Source organism: Sorex araneus, chromosome 2 (assembly GCF_027595985.1).
Source record: "Sorex araneus isolate mSorAra2 chromosome 2, mSorAra2.pri, whole genome shotgun sequence".
Lineage (NCBI taxonomy): Eukaryota > Metazoa > Chordata > Mammalia > Eulipotyphla > Soricidae > Sorex > Sorex araneus.
The window spans coordinates 15,653,821-15,676,275 of record NC_073303.1 but is presented as its reverse complement, the minus strand read 5'-3'; the positions used below and the strand labels follow the sequence as shown (position 1 = coordinate 15,676,275).

The 22,455-nt window shown below is 46.0% G+C and overlaps 1 protein-coding gene across 1 annotated transcript in view; it reads left to right on the top strand.

Moving 5' to 3' along the window:
- DCDC2 (doublecortin domain containing 2) overlaps positions 1-22,455 on the top strand; it is a 156,241-nt gene that overhangs the window by 70,197 nt on the left and 63,589 nt on the right. The window contains exon 8 of the mRNA XM_055127493.1: positions 6,940-7,099. Within this exon, the coding sequence (XP_054983468.1) occupies positions 6,940-7,099 (160 nt within the window). The remainder of the gene's footprint in view (positions 1-6,939; positions 7,100-22,455) is intronic.

The following is a 22,455-nucleotide window of genomic DNA, read 5'->3' as shown; positions in this document are numbered from 1 at the left end:
GAGACAGAGGGAAATACAGAGACAGAGATACAGAGAGATACAGAAACAGAGACTAAGACAGAGACGCAGGGTGACAGAGACTGTGGTTGGTAGGTGGACTGTCCTCCCTTCCACACATAGGCACCGTTGGAACAGGGACACTTTCTGAGAAATGTCTCCGCAGGCCCTTATGCTCCAGGAATATCGGCACAGGTCGTCCATCCATCCCATGGCACACCCCGACCTCAAAGAAGGCCGGCTGTGGTAAACCCGGTCACTGGTGACTGGGGCGTCACTGTGTGGCACATGGCTGTGTACCCAATTCCAGATTGCCCCAGGAGGCCAGAACATGCGTCAGGGCACTAACTGATACCAAGTTCTCTGCAGCCGAGACCTTGATGATATAAGTTGGGGGTGGGGGTGGGAGCAAGGGAGGGAGGGGCAGGGGAGAAAAGGACCCAGAGGCCCAGGGAAGCTCCCCAGAGACCCTGGTCAAGAGGTTGGCATGTGACTCGGGAACCTGGAGGCAGAGGATTTTTTTTTTTTTGTGAGAAGCATCATTTTTTTTTTTAATTCAATCACTGTGAGATAGAGTTGCAAAGCTTCATGATCAGGTTTCAGTCATACAATGTCCCAACACCCATCCCTCCAACAGTGGACATTTCCTACCACCAATATCCGTCCTCATCCCTCCTGCCTCTTCCCTTGACCTGCCTCTATCCTCTATGGCAGATACTTTGCTCCTCTCCCTCTCCCTCTCCCTCTCCCTCTCCCTCCGTCTCTCTCTCTCTGTCTCTGTCTGTCTGTCTGTCTGTCTGTCTGTCTCTGTCTCTCTCTCTCTCCCTCTCTCCTTTTGGGCATTACGGTTTGCAATACAGATACTGAGAGGCCATCATGTTTGGTCCTTTGCCCACTTTCAGCACACATCTCCCATCCAGAGCCACCCCTTCCAACCCTCATTGTCATCCCGGTCCCTTCTCTATCCCAACGAGGACAGTGGACATGGACAGTAGTTGAGGGCTTGAAGGAGGGAGCGAGCAGGGTCTGCTTTTGCCAAAGCTCACACAGGCAGCAGTATCCGCAGAACAGGCAGGAGCAGGAGGCTGTGGGGAAGTCGGGGTCTCCCGGTGGTGGGGGGGAGAGACGGCCATCTACTACATCACCTTTGGGCAGCTGCCTGTGTCTGTCTTTTAGACCAAGTGACCCCCCATGAACCCTCTGTCCAGCCTGAAGGATGCCCTGGTCTCACGGGAGGGCAGAGGTGCGGGAGAGAGCTCCATCCTGCCGTGCTCATCATTGCCAGGACAGATGCCACGGGCAGACGCTCCAGGGTGCATTGATTTGACGCTAACCACAGATATTCCTGAAGAAAAGCACATCAGGATGGAGGGGGAAGGTGTGAGGGCGCCTTCCGGGTGTATTTCAGATCTCACATTTGAGCAGCAGATCAGCCAGAGCAGCAGGAACACGGCAGGGTTTCTGGAAACCTGTTTAATGGGCCCGTGAGTCACTCTTGCATCTCTTGCCCAGCCACGTCCAGAGCTGCAGAGTGGATTTTGGCCCAAGGCTCGCTCTTCTCCGTTCCTTTAATTAATTGGCTCCCTGGAGGATGCAACTATTGCGCGAAATTCGCGTGTGCGGCCAAGGGGGCTGCAGGAGAGTGAACGGAAAACCTGGGGAATTTCTGCGAAGTCAGCCCCGAATTTACGATGTGGGTGGCCCAAGGGGACCCAGAGGGAGATTTTTAGGAATTAGTTTCCCACCTTTGCTATCTAAGAATTGCTCCGTTGCATACGGGGGGAGGGTTGCTGCCTGGGGGCCCAACAGGGCTTTCTGCGCGACGTTGCTTTAGTGAGTGCTTGCCCCCCTCTCCCCCCTTGAAGCGCGAGGCGGGTAATGAGGTTCTCGGGGTGCAAGACCCACGCTGGGAACGGCTTTGTGCAGAGCTGGACGGATCCCGAACTCCCTCGCCTCGCCTCAGACCGACTCACTGAGCCGGGGGGGTCACGGAGAGGAGCATGTGGCGATGCATTTGCAGTCGCGATTCTAGTTTTGAAAGCGATTCTAGTTCCCGAAGCTCGACTTGTCTGTCTGCAGTTGTCGCGAACGTGCAGAAACGCCAGCCGGGAGCTCAGGGCCGCTGCGCGCGGCCCCGCGGCAAGGTAGAGCCAGCGCGCCCTCTAGTGGGAGAAACGGAAAGTCCAAGGGCAGCGCCGCGTGGCTGGGCCCGCGTGAGTGACCACTGCAGCTCAGACACAGTGCCGGGAGCCACTGACTGCATCAAAGGCCGGAATGGCCCAGGCTCAGGGCAGAAGGCGACAGGGTTGTACATAAAGTCTCGTTTTCATTTGGTCTCTGGGGAAACCGAGGTTAGCACGGGCCCAGGCTGGGCAGGCAAGTGCGGGACACACCGGCCAGCTACTGTCCTGCTTGTGTGGCAGCCAAGGGAGTATCACTGAGATGTGTCAAGGCCAGGCTGGCTCCGTGAGGCAATGACATCACGCCGAGATCGCAAACTGGGTGTGTAAGGGCCCATGCATCTTTGGTATGTCTGGGGGGGTGGTGGTGAAATGGGTGGACGGTGGGAAGGAAAAGAGTCAACTTGGGTCTTGAAGGGAAGAGCCAGAGCCGAGGCAAGTGGGCTTGTTGATTGATTGATATTTTTTTCTTTTTGAGTCACACCCATCGATGTTTAGGGGTTACTCCTGGCCTTGCACTCAGGAATTACTCCTGGCTGTGCTCAGGGGACCATAGGGGATGCTGGGGATCGAACCCGGGTCTGCCACGTGCAAGGCATATGCTGTTATTACTGTACTATAGATATGGCCCGATTGATTGATTTTTTAAAAAATATTTCATTTTATTTTAAATTTATATTTTAATTGAATCAGTGCGATACACAGTTAAAAGTTGTTCGTGATTGGGTTTCAGTCACACAAAGTTTCATGCCCACCAGTGTTCTTGTTCTTGCTCTTGTTCTCCCCTTCCCCCTCCTCCTCCTCCTCCTCCTCCTCATCTTCCTCCTCCTCCTCCTCCCCCTCCTCTTCTCCCTTCTCCTCCTCCACCTCCCCCTTCCTGCTCCTCCTCCTCCTCTTCCTTCTTTTCTTTCTCCTTTTGGGCATTATGGTGGCAAGTGGGTTTGAAACAATCTCTCTCAGTAGAGGGAGGGGTGCATAAAGGTCCCTCTTTCATTTTTATCTTGCTTGAGCCGAGATTTGTCCTTTCTGTGGGTTATTCTGACGTGTGTGTGACGCAGAGGGCAGGAATGTGGCTCACGCCTCCCACGGGCTACAGCCGTGAGTGTGACTTGTTGAGGTATCCGCAGCCGTTTGATCTTTGGCACAAAGTCATACTTGGACCCTTTGGGTGGCTGTTTTAGGGAAACATACCCTATAACACTCTCTAGACCAGCTGTTTGGACATTAAAAGGTTTCAGTGAAACAAGAAAATGAGGCGCAGGCAGTCTTATTAAACTTGATCCCAGAGACTGGAAAGATAGTACCTGAAGTAAGGTGTTTGCCTTGCATACAGCTGACCTGGGTTAGATGGTTGGCACCCTTTGGTGTCCCCTGAGACTAAGGGAAGCAGTCCCCGAGCACAGAGCTGGGAGTAGTGGGCCTGCTAAAAGGGCTCTCAGCAATAATAGTTGGATATGATCATTTTGGACAGGAACTGAGTGTTGAAAGGAATATACCTTATAACCTCTCAGTATCTGTTTTGCAAATCATAATGCCCAAAAAGGGGGGAGGGAGGGAGGGAGGGAGGGAGGGAGGGAGGAGAGAGAGAGAGAGAGAGAGAGAGAGAGAGAGAGAGAGAGAGAGAGAGAGAGAGAGAGAGAGAGAGAGAGAGAGAACATTGCCTGCCGTTAGAGGCAGGCAGGGGAAGGGGCAGGAGGGGACATTGGTGGTGAAAAATGTACACTGGTGAAGGGACAGGTGTTGAAACATTGTATGACTGAAACACTATCATGAGCAACTTTGTAACTCCCATGAGCACAGTGTATCTCACGGTGATTCAATAGAAAAGGGGATTCCAAAGTATTTATTTCTATAGAGAAATCCCATCATGCTTGGATGATTGGCGGAGACCAGGTGTCGAGCAGGTGGTGTCAGGGACTCAAACGTGGGCATCACGCGTTGGGATGTGCACTACGATTTGAGCTGTCATCCTTTACCTCAGTCAAAGGTTTGGTTTGCAGGTTTCAAAATCTTGGGATGAACAACTCAGTTGAAAAATAAACCAGATAGATGAGACCTGGCTGACGGTTTTGGGTTTTCTTACCTTTTGAAAAAAAAAAAGTCTGGGCCACATCCCGCGATGCTCAGGGTTTACTCCTGGCTCTGTACTGGGGGATCTTGTGAAGAGCCAGGGGTGGAATCTGAGTTGCTTAAGGCCAGAGTCTCTGCTGCTTCCTCCTCTCTGATGGCTTTGGGATCTCCGCTGGAATCATGTCATCTGTCTCTTCTCTCTGGCTTTCCCCCCCCCAATGGTCATGTGAGAATCACATGAAAAAAAGGAAAGGAAAAAATAACTGTGGTTGCAGTTAATGCAATAATTAAATGGAAACTGTACGTTTAAATTGCAGCTGGAATAGGAAATTAAATCATGCAAAAAGTGTTATAGATTTGGACAAGTTTTCATACTGGTAATAAATCTATGCATAATTCATTTTCTTGTAGGCTATGACAAAATAGCCTAAATAACTTCATTTGTAAGGCTGTGAATTTTTCTATTCTTAATTGGGTGATGGCTAAAACTATTTAAATGCTTCTGCATGACTGAATATATAAATGTTGAAAATGAGCAGTTATAATAGGTTTCTAGGCTGATTGTTTATTTAATATTACTACATTTATTTCCAGATACTAGCGTAGTACAGATGTTGCATAAAAATTGCGCCCAATATGGTCTGAGTTTGATTGGGTCTTAGAACAAGAGATATTAAGTCTGCTCTTGGAGAAAGTACTTTGATACTCATAGACCCAATATCGCATGCCAGGCACGGTACAAGTTGTTCTACAGACATTCCCCTCCCATCCCTGTGAATGAGCCAGGTACATTAATCCCTTTAAAGGATGAAGGTCTAGGGTTAGAGTGGGAGCTGCTTAGTGGAGGGTTTATAGGTGTTAGTGGTGGAACAGCCCAGAGTCAGGTACTTTATTTATTTTTTTATTTTTAATTTTTAAAAAATGTTTATAAAGTAGCACTGTAATACTGTCGTCCCATTGTTCATCGATTTGCTTAGTGGGCACCAGTAATGTCTTCATTGTGAGACTTGCTGTTACTGTATTTGGCATATGTTTATAAAGTAGCATTGTAATACTGTCATCCCATTGTTCATCGATTTGCTGAGTGGGCACCAGTAACGTCTTCATTGTGAGACTTGCTGTTACTGTATTTGGCATATCGAATACACCACGGGAAGCTTGCCAGGCTCTGCCATGCGGGCGGGATGCTCTCGGTAGCTTGCCGGGCTCTCCGAGAGGGGCAAAGTAATCGAGCATGGTTTGGCCACGTGCTAGGCAAATGCCCTACCTGCTGTGCTAAAGTATTTCACAATATTTGATAAGCCGGGCCCTTCAGGTCTCTGAAATGTACATCCTTCCTCCTGTTGCAGCCTCACACTTTCTGCACTCAGCTGAGGTTACCTTTGAGCATCCGAGTCAGGGTTTCCTGCTTCAGAGGCAGGAAATAGTGGCTGAGCAATAGTGGCTGAGTATCAGCTCAGCCCTTCCTGGGGTTCTGATGGCGTCTGCCCCGGGGTGGGGGGGGCGTTGCTATGTGACCTGCTGGTCTGTGTACTGGTACCCGTGACAGGTGCCACTTAAAGCAACTGCTCCTTCATGCTTTGGAGGCCCCTTCTTCGAGGCAAGATCTTCACTTCCAGAGACCCGTGGGGGCCCGGGGTGTCCTCTAGGCTCCCGGGGTGCCCTGCAGGAGTGGGGGTGAGCAGAATCCAGCAGCAGAGGCGGGTGTGGGTTGCTCTGGTTTTGCAGTTACCTCAGCCGTCATCCCCAGGTAAATTAGCATCAGAGAAAATTGTCCCAGTGTATTTTCCGCTTGCATGTTGATATGTCTATATTCTCAGTGACAACTCATTAAGAAATGAACATTTCTAGATGAAGTGAACCAAAGGCGTCCGCTGTCCCTTGTCCAGTAGGCTTGGGAAGGGCGGGAGAGAGGGGACGGCTGAGGCAGTGGGCCTGAGCTGACTTCCTTGCTGGCTCTGTGACTCTCTCACCTTTCTCTCTTCATTTACGCCGAGGGGTGATGAAGGGACCATGGACGCTGGGTAATGAGAATTGAGTTGATAGAACATCACAGGACTCCTGGTCAGTGCTACCCAGCAGTGGTCAGCTAATAATTTTGTCTCATGCCTTCTTCAGCTTGATGCTTCTGCAATTGCTAATTAGAGTTAACTTAGATCTTAAAAAAATTATTTTTTTATTGAATCACCATGAATTTTTTATTGAATCACCATGAATATTGAATCACCATACAGTTACAAAGCTTTCATGATTGAGTTTCAGTCATACAACGTTCCAACACCCACCCCTCCACCCAGGTACATTTTCTCACCACCAATGTCCCCAGTCTCCCTCCTGTCACACCCCACCCCACCCCTGCCTCTGTGGCAGGCACTTTCCCTCCCTCCCTCCCTCCCTCCCTCCCTCCCTCCCTCCCTCCCTCCCTCCCTCCCTCCCTCCCTCCCTCCCTCCCTCCCTCCCTCCCTCCCTCCCTCCCTCCCTCCCTTCCTCCCTCTCTCCCCCCCCTTTTGGGTGGCATGGTTTGCAATACACAGTTAAGTTCGGTCTTAACAATATCGGGAGCACAGTTAGCACCAGGCCTGCCTCCCCTCTCCGGCTTACGACCGGGGAAGATGTCACATGTGTTGGGGTGCCAGGGGAGGCTCATTCGGTGGCAACTCTGTCATCAGAGTCTCGTCTTCGTCCTTTGTAGGGAAATGATCGCCAGTCGAAGTCCACCCTTGGATCCGTCGAAAACCCCACGCCTCAGCCCCCCAAGAGGAAGGGGAAGAAAGACGATGTCGTGGCAAAAGCCACGAAAGGGAAACAGAATGTAAAGTTGAAGAAGTCGGCGCAAGCGGCTGCGAACAGCGGTGAGTTTGCTGTATTCTCCGCGTTGTTGTAGGGCTCCATGCGCAAGTTTCCTTCTCAAAGAGATGTCCCTGTTCCTCGCACGGGGACCACGGAGAAGAGTGTTCGGGGGAGACTGGCCACGTAGAAAAGATGACGCTATTTTCTGAATTCAGTTCTATTTGTAACCAGAGATGCCACAAACACTCTTGTTTTCTGATAAAAACGCTTCTTATTGGTCTTATTATTTTTATTTATTTTTATTTTGGTTTTTTTTTGGGGGGGGGCACTGTACGTTTCCCACTGCCAATGTCTCTAATTTCCCTCCTTCCATCTCTCACCCACAGTCGGCCTCTGTGGGAGATACACATTCTCTCTCTCTCTCTCTCTCTCTCTCTCTCTCTCTCTCTCTCTTTGTGTCTCTGTCTCTCTCTGTCTCTCTGTCTCTGTCTGTCTGTCTGTCTCTCTCCCTTCCCCTCGCCCCCACTCCCACTTCTTTTGGGAATTGTGGTTCTCAATACAAATACTGAAGGATTGTCATATATATCCCTTTACCTACTTTTAACACTGAGTTCTTTTCCAGAGGGATCATTTCCAACTGTCATTGTCATACTGGTCCCTCCTCTATCCTAACTGCCCTCCCCTCTTTTAATCAGCTAAGTTGTCAGGAGTTTTGATTTTACTTTTGCTTGCGTCAGGAATCCCAAATAGTTTTTAATAATATTTATATTGGTTGGTATGGAAACAGAAGAAGCACATTGATCTTTTCCCTACAAGGACGAAGTTTCCCTACAAGGAAGAAGTCTTATTTTAAAGGCACTAAGGAAGGGGCTGGAAAGATAGCATAGTGGGTAGGGCATTTGCCTTGCATGTGGCTGACCCAGGTTCGATTCCCAGCATCCCATTTGGTCCCCGGAGCACCACCAGGATAATTCCTGAGTGCAAAGCCAGGAGTAATCCCTGTGCATCGCCGGGTGTGACCCAAACAAACAAACAAAAAGGCACTAAGGAAAAAAGTAGGAACCGGCCAGCTGTTCTATCTATAGAGAATGCTGGAATTGTTTGCAGTATTTGCCCATTTTAAGTGTATATATATATATTTGTGTGTGTAGTTTTGTCTTATGTAGGTGATTTTTTTTTAAATTGCTGGAACTTACTGTGACATGGATCTTTAGGAACTGATTTTCACCCCCATCCTCCATCCCCAAGAAGAGGCAAGTATCATTCCTGACGTCAAAGCAGATAAAATAGTTAATGAAGCATTTTGTGTCTTTTTATTTTGATTGAGAAAAGGTATAATTTGGAGAAATAAATTTTGGCTTCCCCAAACATTTTTTGTCCGTCATGAAAACTACACTTGCTTTCTTCGCTTTGCTCCATTTTTTTCATCTGTCATGTGTCCATGGGCTGGAGCAATAGCACAGCAGGTAGGGCATTTGCTTTACACGCGGCCGACCCGGGTTAGATTCCTCCATCCCTTTCGGAGAGCCCGACAAGTTACTGAGGGTATCCCGCCTGCATGGCAGAGTCAGGTAAGCTCCCTGTGGTGTATTCGATATACCAAAAGCAGTAACAACAAGTCTCACAATGGAGACGTTACTGGTGCCCGTTCGAGCAAGTCTATGAACAAGAGGAGAACAGTGCTACAGTGCTAGAAAAAATGAAAAAAAATTGTTGCTGTTTAAAGAGAAAGTTTAAATCATCATTGATAAAGTTTAAGGATGTAACTTTACATCTATGCTGTTGAAACACGGACTAATTTTTGGATAACAAATCTGTCTGCTGATGTTTCCTGCTATAGGAATTTTCTAGGTTATGTTGTCAAAAGCAACCCTCTCCTTGTTTTTATTCCTAACTTCAGGCTTATTTTAGTCATTTACTTTTAGAGATGCTCCTTTTTTTTTTTTTTTTTTGCTTTCGTATCTTCTGTTACAGTAATAAGAGGCAAGCTATGCCTTTGTATTCTTCTGACTCAAGGGGCTTTTACTCTTGGAAAGGTGAAAGGAATATGGATTAGAAGGAAAATGGAAGAAATGGAAACTGGTTTTAGAGCTGACATCTGCATAGTTTCTTTTACAGATTTTAAATTTGCAATTAAGTGATCTGCTTGATTTTACTTCAGAGGGTTAATTTTTAGAATTTGGATGGCCATCTTTGAAGATTTCCTAGTAGGTGTTAGAATGTGTAGTTTTTTTTTTTTTTGATCCAGCGATTTTTACCTATACTGTGCTCATCTTAATTAGGAAAAAAATAGAATTTTAATCTAACTTGCTTTTTTGGTTTGTTTTTGAGAATGAATATTGAGTCACATTATTTTATCCCTATTTTACTGCAACTATGCAGATCTTTCCTGGGGTTCTGTTATCTGCAGAAATGAGCAGTGCTAATAACAATCTGTAGATGGCAACCTGGCTCTAATTTTATTTCTTTTTCTATCTTTCTCCTGCCTCCGCCCCACCCCCACCTTTAAGACTCTGTTTCTCTCCGTAATAGTAAAGCTTAATAATTCAAGCAGAGCGCTGACATATTTCTTCAGGGAAACAAATCTCATTTTCTTTTGGTAGCCAAGATGCAAACCAAGATTGCTTGGTGATTGATGAAGTTGGGTGTGAAATGCATTTTTAGTGCCGCATTTAAATACCAGCTTAACTGGTCAGCCCTGTTTGCGCTCCCCTTTCGACTTGAGTTCCGCTGCCTTGAGATGTTTCAGGATCCGCTAACTAGCTACAGTCGCCAAAGCCCTAAGGAGGATGGTTTCCTGGTTGCGTTTTGGGGGTGGATTATATTCATTGATATCTTGAAACATCATTAGGTGAAAAAAAAATTAGCGTTTTAAAAAACCTTTGGAACACAAGAAAGAGAGTGTGAAATGGCCGAGGGAGCAAGTGGAATTGGAATTGCTGTGGCTTACGTGGTCTCGACAAGGCGGGAGATTAAAATACAAGCATACACAAGGCTTGGTGTTTTTGTTTTGATGGATCTGATTTCCTGTATGTGTGGCCGGAAGGGGAACTTGGCTTCCTTCTTGACGCAGTTTCTGGGCTAGTCCCAGCCTTGTCCCAGGTTTGTTTTCAAGGTACCTGGACGGTCCACCCTGGACAGCTGCAGTGCGGGGAAATCTGTGTGTCTTTTTTTTTTTTTTTTCCGTTTTTCTTTTTGGGTCACACCCGGCGATGCACAGGGATTACTCCTGGCTCTGCACTCAGAAATTACTCCTGGCGGTGCTCGAGGGACCATACGGGATCCTGGGAATCGAACCCAGGTCGGCTGTGTGCAAGGCAAACCCCCTACCCGCTGTACTGTCGCTAGCCCCGCTGTGTGTCTGTCTTGACTCCCCTGGCCTTCCCTGGAACAGTCAGGCGCTGGACCTCTTAATAGCGACAACCCGCACTCAGCCTGCTGCATCGCGCCACACACGCCGCATGACTGAGCTCCCCCCAGTCCATCCTTCCAGGGGACACGGGGCTGGGAAGGCGGGCAGCTGCCCGCGGGCTCAGGGGCTCAGGCACCTGCGGAGAAACAAGTTTCCAACGTGCTTCAGGCATACCGCCACTCGGGGGCGTTGCACCTTGGGACCAAGCTAGAGGAGAGGAGAGGAGGGCTCGCAGAGAGGGGCCACCGGGTTAGGGCATTGGCTTTGATCAATAAGCTCAAGGTCAGTTTTTTTCCCCCCCTCCAAAAAAAAAAAAAACCTCAATTTTTTTTTGGATTACTGGGCTTTCTCTCTTTCTTTCTCTTTCTCTCTCTCTTTCTCTCTCTCTCTTTTTCTTTCTTTCTTTCTTTCTTTCTTTCTTTCTTTCTTTCTTTCTTTCTTTCTTTCTTTCTTTCTTTCTTTCTTTCTTTCTTTCTTTCTCTCTCTTTCTTTCTTTCCTTCTTTCTTTCTCTCTCTCTTTCTCCCTTCCTTCCTTCCTTCCTTCCTTCCTTCCTTCCTTCCTTCCTTCCTTCCTTCCTTCCTTCCTTCCTTCCTTCCTTCCTTCCTTCCTTCCTTCCTTCCTTTCCTTCTTTCTTTCTCTGTTTTTAACATACATTTATTTTATATTTTTGCTTTTTGGGTCATACCCAGTGATACTCAGGGGTTACTCCAGGCTCTGCACTCAGAAATTATTCCTGGTGGTGCTTGGGGGACCATATGGGATGCTGGGGATTGAATCCGGCCGGCTGTGTGCAAGGCAAACGCCATACCCTCTGTACTATCACTCCGAACCCCCCATCTCCCCAAGGCCATTTTTAGAATTTCTCTGTGGAGAGAAGTTTTCTGTGTTCTTTCCTGTTATGAGTGTTGCCTGTCCAAAGATACATTGGAGGATCTGGAATTATATGCAGAGTAATGCCATTTTTTTTTTTTTTTGCTTCAATCTTTCAGGGGAGTTTTTGTTTGTTTGGGGACACCGCCAGGAAGTGCTCAGGGCTTACTCCTAACTCTGCAGTCAGGGGTCATATCTGGGAGGTTCAGGGGACATCGTATGGGTGCTGGGGTGGGGGGAGGCAAATGCCCCAGCTGCTGTACTGGTGGCGCAATTGCCCCAGGATGCCTCAGTCTTTTGTGAAATAGCTACAGCCTGCACTGCCACAGAACCAAATCCTTGAACCTTGTCTTGAAAGGCAAATATCCCACCTGCTGTACTCTTAGGACATTGCCCTGGAATGTCCTAATCTTCCATGAGAATATTCGATGCTTTTATTGTCATTGTTTTTGATATTTGGATCCATGGTACTGAAGAACATCTGGTGCGAGTACTGTTCTCTGGAGCACAGTTGGAGAAGTAGTAGGGGGACTCCAGTGATTACTTCCTTGAAGATCCTAAGACTTTGGGAATTTATGATGAAATTTACAATGACGTATTTGTGTGGGGTGGGTGGGTGGGTGGGGGGATTCTGAGCAGATCAATAGCTAACATTCATCAGCTAACATTTTCTGGGTGCTTACTGTGTTCCAGGGCAGGAACCGGGCGCCCGGTGTAACCAGCCTTCCTAAAAGCCTCATGACAGGGTGACATATTTAGTGCCATTAGCCCCATTTTTACAGATAAAGGAATGAAAGTATCAGAGATGTAGGATTTTGGTCAGTGACCCAACAGGGAGCGAACGGTAGAACCTGCTGGGGTGTGTGTAAATTGTGATTGTGCAGAGTTCACCTCCAGAAAGGCTCATCCTGGACCCTACACAACTTGGGGTGAGGGTCCACTGGCCCCAGGGTGAGTAAACAAACTATGAATTCTCAGTGGTGTGGGCAGATGGTGATGAAAAATCCTGCATATGAATGATGGAGAACAGGAAGTTGACAGCAGCCTTTTTTTTTTTTTTTAAATCTTTGGGTGGGTCACACATGGCAACGCACAGGGGTTACTCCTGGCTCTGCAATCAGGAACCACTCCTGGCAGTGCTCAGGGGACCCTAAGGGATGCTGGGAATTGAACTGAATTGGATTGGCCACATGCAAGGCAAACGCCCTACCCGCTGTGCTATTGCTCCAGCCCCAACAGCAGGCTTTTAAAAGTCATGAGGGCCAGCCTCTGGGAGAGGGGTGGGGCTATGGGAGGTCAGGCTCAGGCCACTGTCTATTTTCCAGGTGTGTCCCCTGCCTCACCTCCATTCTCTTCCTAGTCATAAAGAGGAATTTAATGGACACTCCCAGGAGTGGCGTAGGAAGTCTAGCAGTGAACAAGGTGGTGGATCTGGGGTCCAGGTGAGCAGAACTCTTCCTACCTCACCCTTCTCTTAGATCTGAAGACCCGTCTACTGAGTACACTCCCTCTATACTTTTTATGTTTTTTCTTTTTTTTTTAAATTAAATTGAATCACCGTGAGATACAGTTACAAAGCTTTCATGGTTGAGTTTCAGTCATACAATGATCGAACATCCACCAGTGTGCGTTTGGTCAGTGATCCAACAGGGAGCGGATGGTAGAACCTGCTGGGGTGTGTGTAAATTGTCATCACTGACCAAACGCTCCACCAGTGTGTGTTTCCCACCACCAATGTCCTCAGTTTGCCTCCCACCCCCTGCCCCCACCCCACCTGCTTTGTGGCAGACACTTTTCTTCTTTCTCTCTCTCTCTCTGCTTTTATTTTTTTTATTTTTTTTTAAATAAAAATTTTATTTTATTATATCACCGTGTGGAAGATTACAATGCTTTCAGGCTTAGGTCTCAGTTATACAATGCTGAAACAACCATCCCTTCACCAGTGCCCATATACCACCACCAAAAAAAAAAAAACCCACACAGTACACCTCCCATCCCAATCCCCCACCCCCTACCTTGTAACTGATAAGTTTCATTTTACATTCTGTTTACTTTGGTTACATTCAATATTTCAACACATACCTCACTATTGTTAGGAGTACCCCACTAGATTCAGACCTACTGTGAAGACAAATAAGGTTGCGCGGTTTTGAATTTCTATACTTTAACACTAAGTCCAGGGAGATTTCTTTCAGATATTGGAGCATTGCAGGCTTGAAAACCCCATCTGTGGTCGTCTTAATATGGTGGACACCGAGCCCTTCATCCCCGGAGAGAAAGAGGCGAGAGAGAGAAATACCTTTCCCCTCCTGGGCGGGCACGGGGCCGAGGCTTAGTTCTCAGGCTGGAGACATTCTGCGAGGAGTTGCTCATGCCGAAAGAGGTTTTGCTGGGTCTGGATTCACGCTTGTGCAGCTGCGGAGAGGCCGCACACGCGTGAGGCCCCCGGGATCACATCTCGGCGGTGGGAGGGGCCGGTGCCTCCCACCTTCCCAAGAGCACCCTCGTGTCCTTTTGCTGCAGTTTTTGTCGTAAATCCCATCTGTGGTCGTCTTAATATGGCGGACACCGCGCCCTTCATCCCCAGAGAGAAAGAGGTGTCTCTCTCTCTGCTTTTAAATCTCTCTCTCTCTCTAGGGCTGGAGCAATAGCCCAGCGGGTAGGGCATTTGCCTAGCACATGGCCAACCTGGATTCAATTCCCAGCATCCCATATGGTCCCCTGAGCACCGCCACGGGTAATTCCTGAGTGCGGAGCCAGGAGTAACCCCTGAGCATTGCCGGTGTGACCCAAAAAGCAAAGCAAAAAAAAATCTGTCTCTGTCTCTGTCTGTCTGTCTGTCTGTCTGTCTGTCTGTCTCTCTCCCTCTCTCTCTCTCTCTCTCTCTCTCTCTCTCTCTCTCTCTCTCTCACACACACACACACACACACACACACACACACACACACACACGGCATATTCAGTGTCTGCTACACAGATTATCTGTGGACTACTTTTTTGCCCATTTATTTGAGACCTTCCAGATGCTTAGTTGTAGCCCATCCGGTGCACCACTGCAGCCCTCAGCGGTTTGCTGTTCCCTGTTTCAGATTTGTTCCCCAGCAGTATCACCTGTTGCCCTGGCGGGCTGGGGGAAGAAATCCAGGAGTCTGCTCCTTATGCCGCATCTCCACAAACCTTCTGCAGGTTTGACTTTAGAGGGGCCGTGGCCGGCAGCGTTCTGTGGCAGGACCCCCTGCTTTCTCGTAGTGTTTCATGCGGGGCTCTCATATCTATACCCATCACCCTTGTTCGTTCTCGTTTTCAAAATTTCACCTGGCATGTCTCATCCTTGTCACTTCTTGCCTCCATTCCATTTGCGTCTACACATTTCTACACTCTGAACTGGCGCCATTCTGGGTGGGGGTCCTGCTCTCAGCAGAGATTAGAAACGTGCCTTCTGTCTGTTCTACGTAAGACGTCCTCCAAGGATTTCCCATGAACTGTCACACTAAGCTCATGGGAGGAACATACTCTCCATGGGTGCCATATTACGGCTGAGAAAACAAAAAAGCAAAAATAGTTCAGGTACTTGCCCCAAGCTCTGCAGCCATTATGTTGTGAAGGAACATACGAATCTCATTCTGCTCTTTGATGAACTGTATCCTCTGCTTGCCACCGAGTGTTCAGTGAAACTGGACCTGTAGTAAATATTCCAAATAGCGCCAGAGAGATGAACAGGGCTTAAGGTTCTTGCCTTGTGTGCAGCTGACCCAAGTTGGATTCCCCGGTGTGGCACATGGTCTCCTGGGCACCGCCAGGAGTGAAGCCCTGAGCGAGGAGCCGGGAGGGGGCCCTGGGTATGGCCAAGTGTGACCCACTGACACCCTCATCCCCCGCCCCCCAAAAGAATAAAACCAAAGAATGTTCCATATGTTTATCAAGCACCATGGCAAGCCCTGGGCATGTGAAACGGACAGGACAGTATTTCCTGTCTGGCATTGGTCTATCTAAAATGCCATGGGGCAAGGAAGTATGGGGGGGTGAACCTTTCCTTCATAAGGAAGAGAACCCCCTGGTTTCACCGTGGATTGCGTTGTAATAGCGGTGGTGACTGTGCTAGGCCTTGAAAGACGAGTGGAGTGTGTTCAGAGAGAAAAAAAAAAGGGGAAATGGATGTTTGGAATTTCATGGCACTTCTGGAGTAATTCTGGTAGATTCATATGACTGGAACCAATAATATGGGAAGGCAATTGAGGGAGATGACGGAGAGGGTAGTTTGAGTAATAACACTCTGTAGGTATCCACTTTAGGGCACTTTACATATATTACTCGTATTCACATTGCCTGGAGAGCCCTGCCAGGTAGATATTATCACTTGATTTTATTGCTCCAGAACTCTGGAGGGCTGGAGATGTTAACTGATTTGCAAAGACCCTAAATGACAGGGACAGAAACTTGAATCCACTGTGAATGGTCCCACAGGTGCCATAGGCTGTTATTAGAACAGCTCTATCAAAGTGTTTCAGTAGCAACTTCTGAGATTTCAATGGCAAACTTTAGCAAGGTCCTCGAAGATGATGATATGCTCAGAATCTCACTTTTTTATCTATCTGTATTTTAAAGAGCCGATGCTAAATTGTTGTGCAGATTTTTGATTGGGGGGAGGATTTCCTGGAGCCAGAGGCAGCCCTAAGACTGCTGCGTAGATATAGAGAGAGATAACAAGCAACTCAAGGGTCTGATAGTGGCAGAGAGAGGAGCAGGCAGGGTGAGAAATATGTCAGAGACAGAATGAACCTGGATCCATGGGGGAACATTTGAGAAAATCTTTGGGCAACCAGATGTTTTGTCCTGGGTACCAAGGGAGATGGAAGTTGCCATTAACTTTCCAAGGGCAGAGGAAGGCTGCGTGCACTGAGTCAGGAAAGCTTGTGAGGGCATCAACCGGTGATGGGAAGAATCTTCTTGCAGAGGTAGTTGCGTATCACCAGCCAGGAGACAAGAGTCGAAGCCAAGATGGCCAAGATGCTCTAGGGAGAAGCCCTAGCCTGGACCAGAAGTGAAAATCTTGACCCTTAGGAAGGAAGAGAATGAGGCTGTGAAGAAGCAGAAGAGAGAATAGCTACTGTGGTACGTGTTCCTTCAGTACTGTTTGTTTCACGGAGGAAACGCCGAGAGGTAGTTACTATTCTCATTTTACAAGACAGGTGAGGCAAGCGACCGAACCACTGCACTATGGCGGAAAGGTTGAGAGTCCGAGGCAAGCCAGGTGTGTTCACTTAAGGTAACTGTTTATTTCTAAGGCCTATAGCATGGGCTTGAAAGCCTTTGGACTTTCAAGGCTTTCTAAATGTTTAGACTTTTTCCTAAGATGGCAGCCTTACTCAGATTTTATACGACTGGCCGCATAAATATTTTGAGGAGATTCTGTGTATATTTTCTATAAATCTTAAAACTAAATGAAGGCCATAAAACTCCACTCTACTTTGTACTTAGTGCAATGTCACCCACCTTGTGTGTGCTGAGCACTGGGAAAATTGGAAAAGAAAAAGCCTGATTGGCATGTCAGATTAAACACAAAGGTAGGCTCATTTAGTACAATAGCTGGATACCACAAAGTAATAGCAAGAAAATGGATTTAAACCATACTTAAGGTGGGAGATGGGAAAATGATAGATGAGAATTCTAATTTTTTTATTAGCAGAGGTTAAAATTGTCATCGTTAAATGACACAAAAGATCTAATTGAAAGAATAGAGAGTGCCCCGTGTCAGACCAAGAATCATCCAGGGACTTATGGGAACAATGGCAATTTTTTCTGAATAGTATTTTTAAAGAATATTGTTATCATTTCCCCTCATTGGCACTGATGTCTTTAATAAAGCCATCAGAGTCTGAAATGAGTGGTGTGGGCTGACATTATTTTGGGGGACAAAAAGAATAACCAACCAGGTCAAAAAGTTACTAAAAACCGATGAACAACATGATTGTTTTTTTTTTTTTTTCCTCTGGAACTTTCCATCTTGGTGTGTTTGAGATTTATTACATTTTCAATTTGGTTAGGATTGCTAACTGTAACAGAACTTCAGACCTAATTAGACCAGTAGTTGATAACGTTTAGATGGATGAGTTTGCCTCGTAGGAATCTTAAAAAAAAAGTTTTATAAAATGTTCTCAGAAGAGCCTCAGATAGGAGGAATAAAGGAATAAAAAAGTTTTTTTTAGTAGCTAGATGGATTTAGGATAGTTCTTCATGTGTGAGGCAGGTTTCTGTTTAATTTTTAGAAATTAGTTGGGAGAATAATCAAATTCTCCTTAGACTTTATTCCCAGGTTTAGCCCGAGGTTGTAATTTAGAAGCTCGATTATGGTTATTTAGCATTTTAATAATAATGGAACATTAATGAAAATGAATGAGAAAACACTTTTATAAAGTAGAAAGTGCCTAAAGAGCCTTTTGGTTAATAGCAATGTCTACTTAGAAGGAGACACCAATTAGTTTGAACTGGTTTGCAAGGTGGAGACGAGGAACTTTAGTTTCTGGAATCAGGGAATCTGGAGATGAGGACAGGGTGGGAGTGTGAGTATCCATGATTAATTCTTGTTACCTTGGGCCTTTCTCATTGTTCCCCTCTCTTTCCTTCCCAAGACCCAGTTGCCACTGGAGTCTGAAGCCCAAAAGGCTTTGAAGAATGATTGAAAGGCGATAGAGCAGTCGGATTGGCAGGGATAGAAGGAGAAGAACAAAAATATCAACAGGGCGAACAAAACCGTTTATTCTGATTAAACCTACCCCACTCCCACATAACAACCTTCAGCTACTCTTTCATTCTGGTTCACTTCTAATTCATTTCCTTCTTCCACCACTCCGTTTTATTGTCAGCTTGGTGAGTACTTTAACAAGATTCAGAAAAAAAAAATCATGGTTCTTCTCATAAAGATTAAAATTGAGCCGGAGACTTGATGTGCTTCTGGGTCAAGGTGAGATATGAACAATGGCAAAGCACAGAACATAGGAGAGTTTAAGAGCAGAAGAGAGAGAGAGACAGAGAGACAGAGAGAGAGACAGAGAGAGACGACAGAGAGACAAAGAGACAGAGAGAGAGAGAGAGAGGTTCAGTCTGATTTTATTTTGCAGTGCAAGATTTTTAATTGAGAATGTTTTGAGAATTTGAAGGGAAAAAGCCAGGCTGATTTCAACACTTAAATTTCTAAAGCATTTTGAATCAAGCGGAGTTAATAATAATTCCATTTATGATGAGCCATAGCTTAGTGGATAGGGCATTTGCCTTGCATGCAGCCGACCCGGGTTTGATTCCTCCATCACTCTCGGAGAGCTCAGCAAGCTACCAAGAGTATTCTGCCAGCATGGCAGAGCCTGGCAAGCTACCTGTGACTTATTTGATATGCCAAAAAACAGTAACAACGAGTCTCACAATGGAGACGTTACTGGTGCCCACTCGAGCAAATCGATGAACAAACGGGACGACAGTGCTACAGTGTTACTATGAGGAAGGGAAAGGAGATTTTAGGAATTTGTTTATGAGCATTATTATATATATAATATATATGATAGTAGAGAATTATTATGTATATAATATGTTTATGATAGTGGTTGGCTTTTTCTTGATGGTTGAATGTTACAGTGTTATTTTGTTTGCTTGTTTGTAGACCATATCCCTTGGGGCTCAGGGTTACACCTAGCTTGGTTCTTGGGGCTCACTCCTTGGAGGGCTCAGGAAACCATATGTGGTACCAGGGATCAGGTCCAGGCGTCCTGTGTGCAAGGCATATGCTCTAACCTGTTGAGTTATCTCTCTGACCCAATAATGTTTATATATATATATATATATATATGTATATTCAATGGGACTTGGGAGCAAAGATCCTCTGCCTGATTCCCCAGATCTCTGGCGGCCCAGGGGTCACAACCATAGGCTATCTCCTGCCGTCGCCAGATAATCTCCTCATCAGCCACCACCCAGAAGTCACTGCTGCTTCTCCCGGAAGGGAGCATAAAATGAGGCTCCCATAACCATGCCACGGGACTCCGCACCAGGGCTGCCCCGGGGGGTGGGGTGGGGGAGACTTCCCCGCCCCAAGGGACCCACCCCTGGCAGCTGATTTCCACTACTCAACCATTGCCATGCTCCAGGCCACTTTTCACACACTCAGGCCAAACCTTATGCATGAATGAACATATTTGACACATTATCTTATCTATATCTATATCTGTATATATATCTATATCTATATCTACATCTACGTCTATATCTATATCTATATCTATATCTATATCTATATCTATATCTATATCTATAGATATGCCTCTCGGAGAGCTTGAGCTTGGCAAGCTACCGAGAGTATCCCACCTGCATGGCAGAGCCTGGCAAGCTCCCGTGGCATATTTGATATGCCAAATACAGTAACAATAACAGTCTCATTCCCCTGACCATGAAAAAAGCCTCCAATTGTTGGGAAAGACGAATAAGGAGAGGCTGCTAAAATCTCAGGACTGCGATGAATGGAGATGTTACTGGCCCCCATTCGAATAAATCGATGAACAATGGGATGACAGTGATATATATATATATATATAATTTTAGTCACTGTGATTTGCATTTTTACAATGTGAGCAATGAAAGGGCTTTATCCATACAACATTCTAGTAACCTCTGCCCTCCCCCCACCCCCACGTAAACATTTCCATCCACCATTTCAGAGTCCCCTCCAAAGCCACTTCAAACCTTCCCTTCCCCATACATCACTGTCTTGGTGAGCTCCGTGTCATAGGTGTGCTTTTCTCAAGCTTGTTGTTCTGGTCTTTTGTCATTTCCCTACTCTGCTTTTTTATATCCCACGGAGAGAGAGATCTTTCTGTATCTGTCCCTCTCCTGATTGGCTTCACTCAGCACGATGCTCTCCAGATCCATCCACGTTTGAAGAAAATGGCACCATATCATCTTTTAGCGTTGAGCAGTATTCCATTGTGTGTCCATTCTCCAGTCATCTGTTATTGGACACTGTGTATTTTTAGGTTTTGGCTGTAGTGGCTAGTGCTGCAATGAACATAGTAACGCAGATGTCTATTAATCCTCCGCATCCAAATCAAGAAGATTTTCACCTTTTTAGGATTTCTTGAATTTACCCTTTCAGCAAATTCCCAGCTTCGGTTCTGTACTTTTCAAAGAAACAAACACAGCTTGATGGTTCTCTGCGCTCAATCTATCCTTCACAGCGCTGTCAAGGGACACTCTAAAAACAAAATGTGAGTCCAAAGTGATAGTACAGTGTTTAGTCCTGCCTCCTATGTGGCAGACCTGGGTTCAGTCCCCTGTACCCCATTAATCCCCCGAGCCCACAAGGAGCGATCTCTGAGTACGAAGCCAGGAGTAAGCCCTGAGTGTTGTCAGATGAGGCCCCCAAACAAAAACAAAAGAAAAAATGCTTCTGAGTAAAGTTCATTTCACGGTCTTTCTTTGCCCCTTCCTGCCCCGCCAGCCTCGCCCATGCACACTGGACATGCAGGCATGTTTATTGTTTCCTGATTGCATGATCCTTTCCAGGTTGTTTAGCTCGTGCCTAGAATGCATTCATTCCTACTTCCCATTGATTTTATTTCTTTGAAAATTCCCTGGAGTGTCACCTCTTCTGGAAAATCGGTCCCGACGCCCTCAGCACGAGCGGTTCCTCTCCCCGCCTCCCTCTCAGGACCCAGCTTCACTTCACTGTGTCTTTTGCTGTCCTAACACTGTTTTCCTACCCTTTTTCTCCGCTGGCTGGGGGAGAAATTTGAGAGCTGGCCACCTCCTCCTGATAATGGCCTCATTCATCTTTGTGAGTCTTTCATTCAGTTCAATTTCTAGCATGGAGTGAACTCCCTCTGAGGTTATAAGAGTGAATTACTGAATTTTTCCAAACCTCATGCATCCTATGATTGGGTTTATTTATTTGAAGGGTTGGGCTTTATGTGAATGATGGCATTTCTTAATCAGCATTGGTTTGATTCAACTAGACTTTTTAAGCGAGCGTGCTCCACTGGCACGGGTGAGCAAAGTGTCTAGTGTCAAGCAGACATACGTTCATGCAGACTTTTTATTCATATTCAAGAAGAAATAGGCTAGAAGAAGGACTGCTTACTTGACTTGGGAAATCAATATTAGAGCTGTAGGTATAATGTATGGCTCTTTGTGGGGGAAAACTGAGGAATTAATCTTGTTATAATTTAATAATAATAAAAAATACCCAACATGGTGAAATCGCCCTTGAATTGGCGCACTGTACTGCCAAGATAACAGCCTTAGGAAGATACCACTAAAGAAAAGAAAAAAAAAAAAAGCAGGCTATTAAGACCCAGCTGAGTTGATGAATTTTCCTCTATTTATAATGTGAAATTGTCCTTCGTGTAGTGCTGACTACATGATATCGAATTTTCCATTATTGGAGGATTTAAAAGCCACTTTGCACTAAAGATTATTTATATTTGTAATTTTTAACATTAAATACTGGAGCATAACTGTAAGTCAGGACCCTCTGTAGCTTCCCTCCCCTGCCCCCACCCCACCCAATTTTATAAAGGCTTCATTTTAGTTTCTCTGTCCTGTTCACATACAGACTCAGGCCAATTACTCTCTTCTTTCTTATCCGCTGTCTTCCTTCTCCCTTTTTCAAAGTTGGGGCTTTTTAGCCTTGGAATCTATTAGAAATATCCAGAGTTTTCTAGATTCTTCTGAATTTCTGAAACCTGAACATCCAATCACCAGCTGGATTGTCAGTGGCTATGCTTACCTAGCAAGCACAGGTTAAGAAAAAAATTTGTTACTGACATTAAGCTGTCGTTAGTAGACATCTTGATGACCATCGAGTATCTCTAGGTAGGCAGTAGTCAACTCAAGAAATAGAGTTGACTATTATCGATAGAGTTGATACACTAAGTATCCTGTAGAGTTCAATTCCGACTCTGAGTTTGAGAGTCAAACTCTATAGGTTTAAGAACCAAAGATTGCCTGTATTTCTTTTTTTTTAAATAACTGCTTCAATTTTATTTTTATTTATTTATTTAAATTTTTAAAAAAATTTTATTGAATTACTGTGAGATAGTTACAAGCTTTCATGATTGGGTTACAATCTCACAATGATCAAACACCCATCCCTC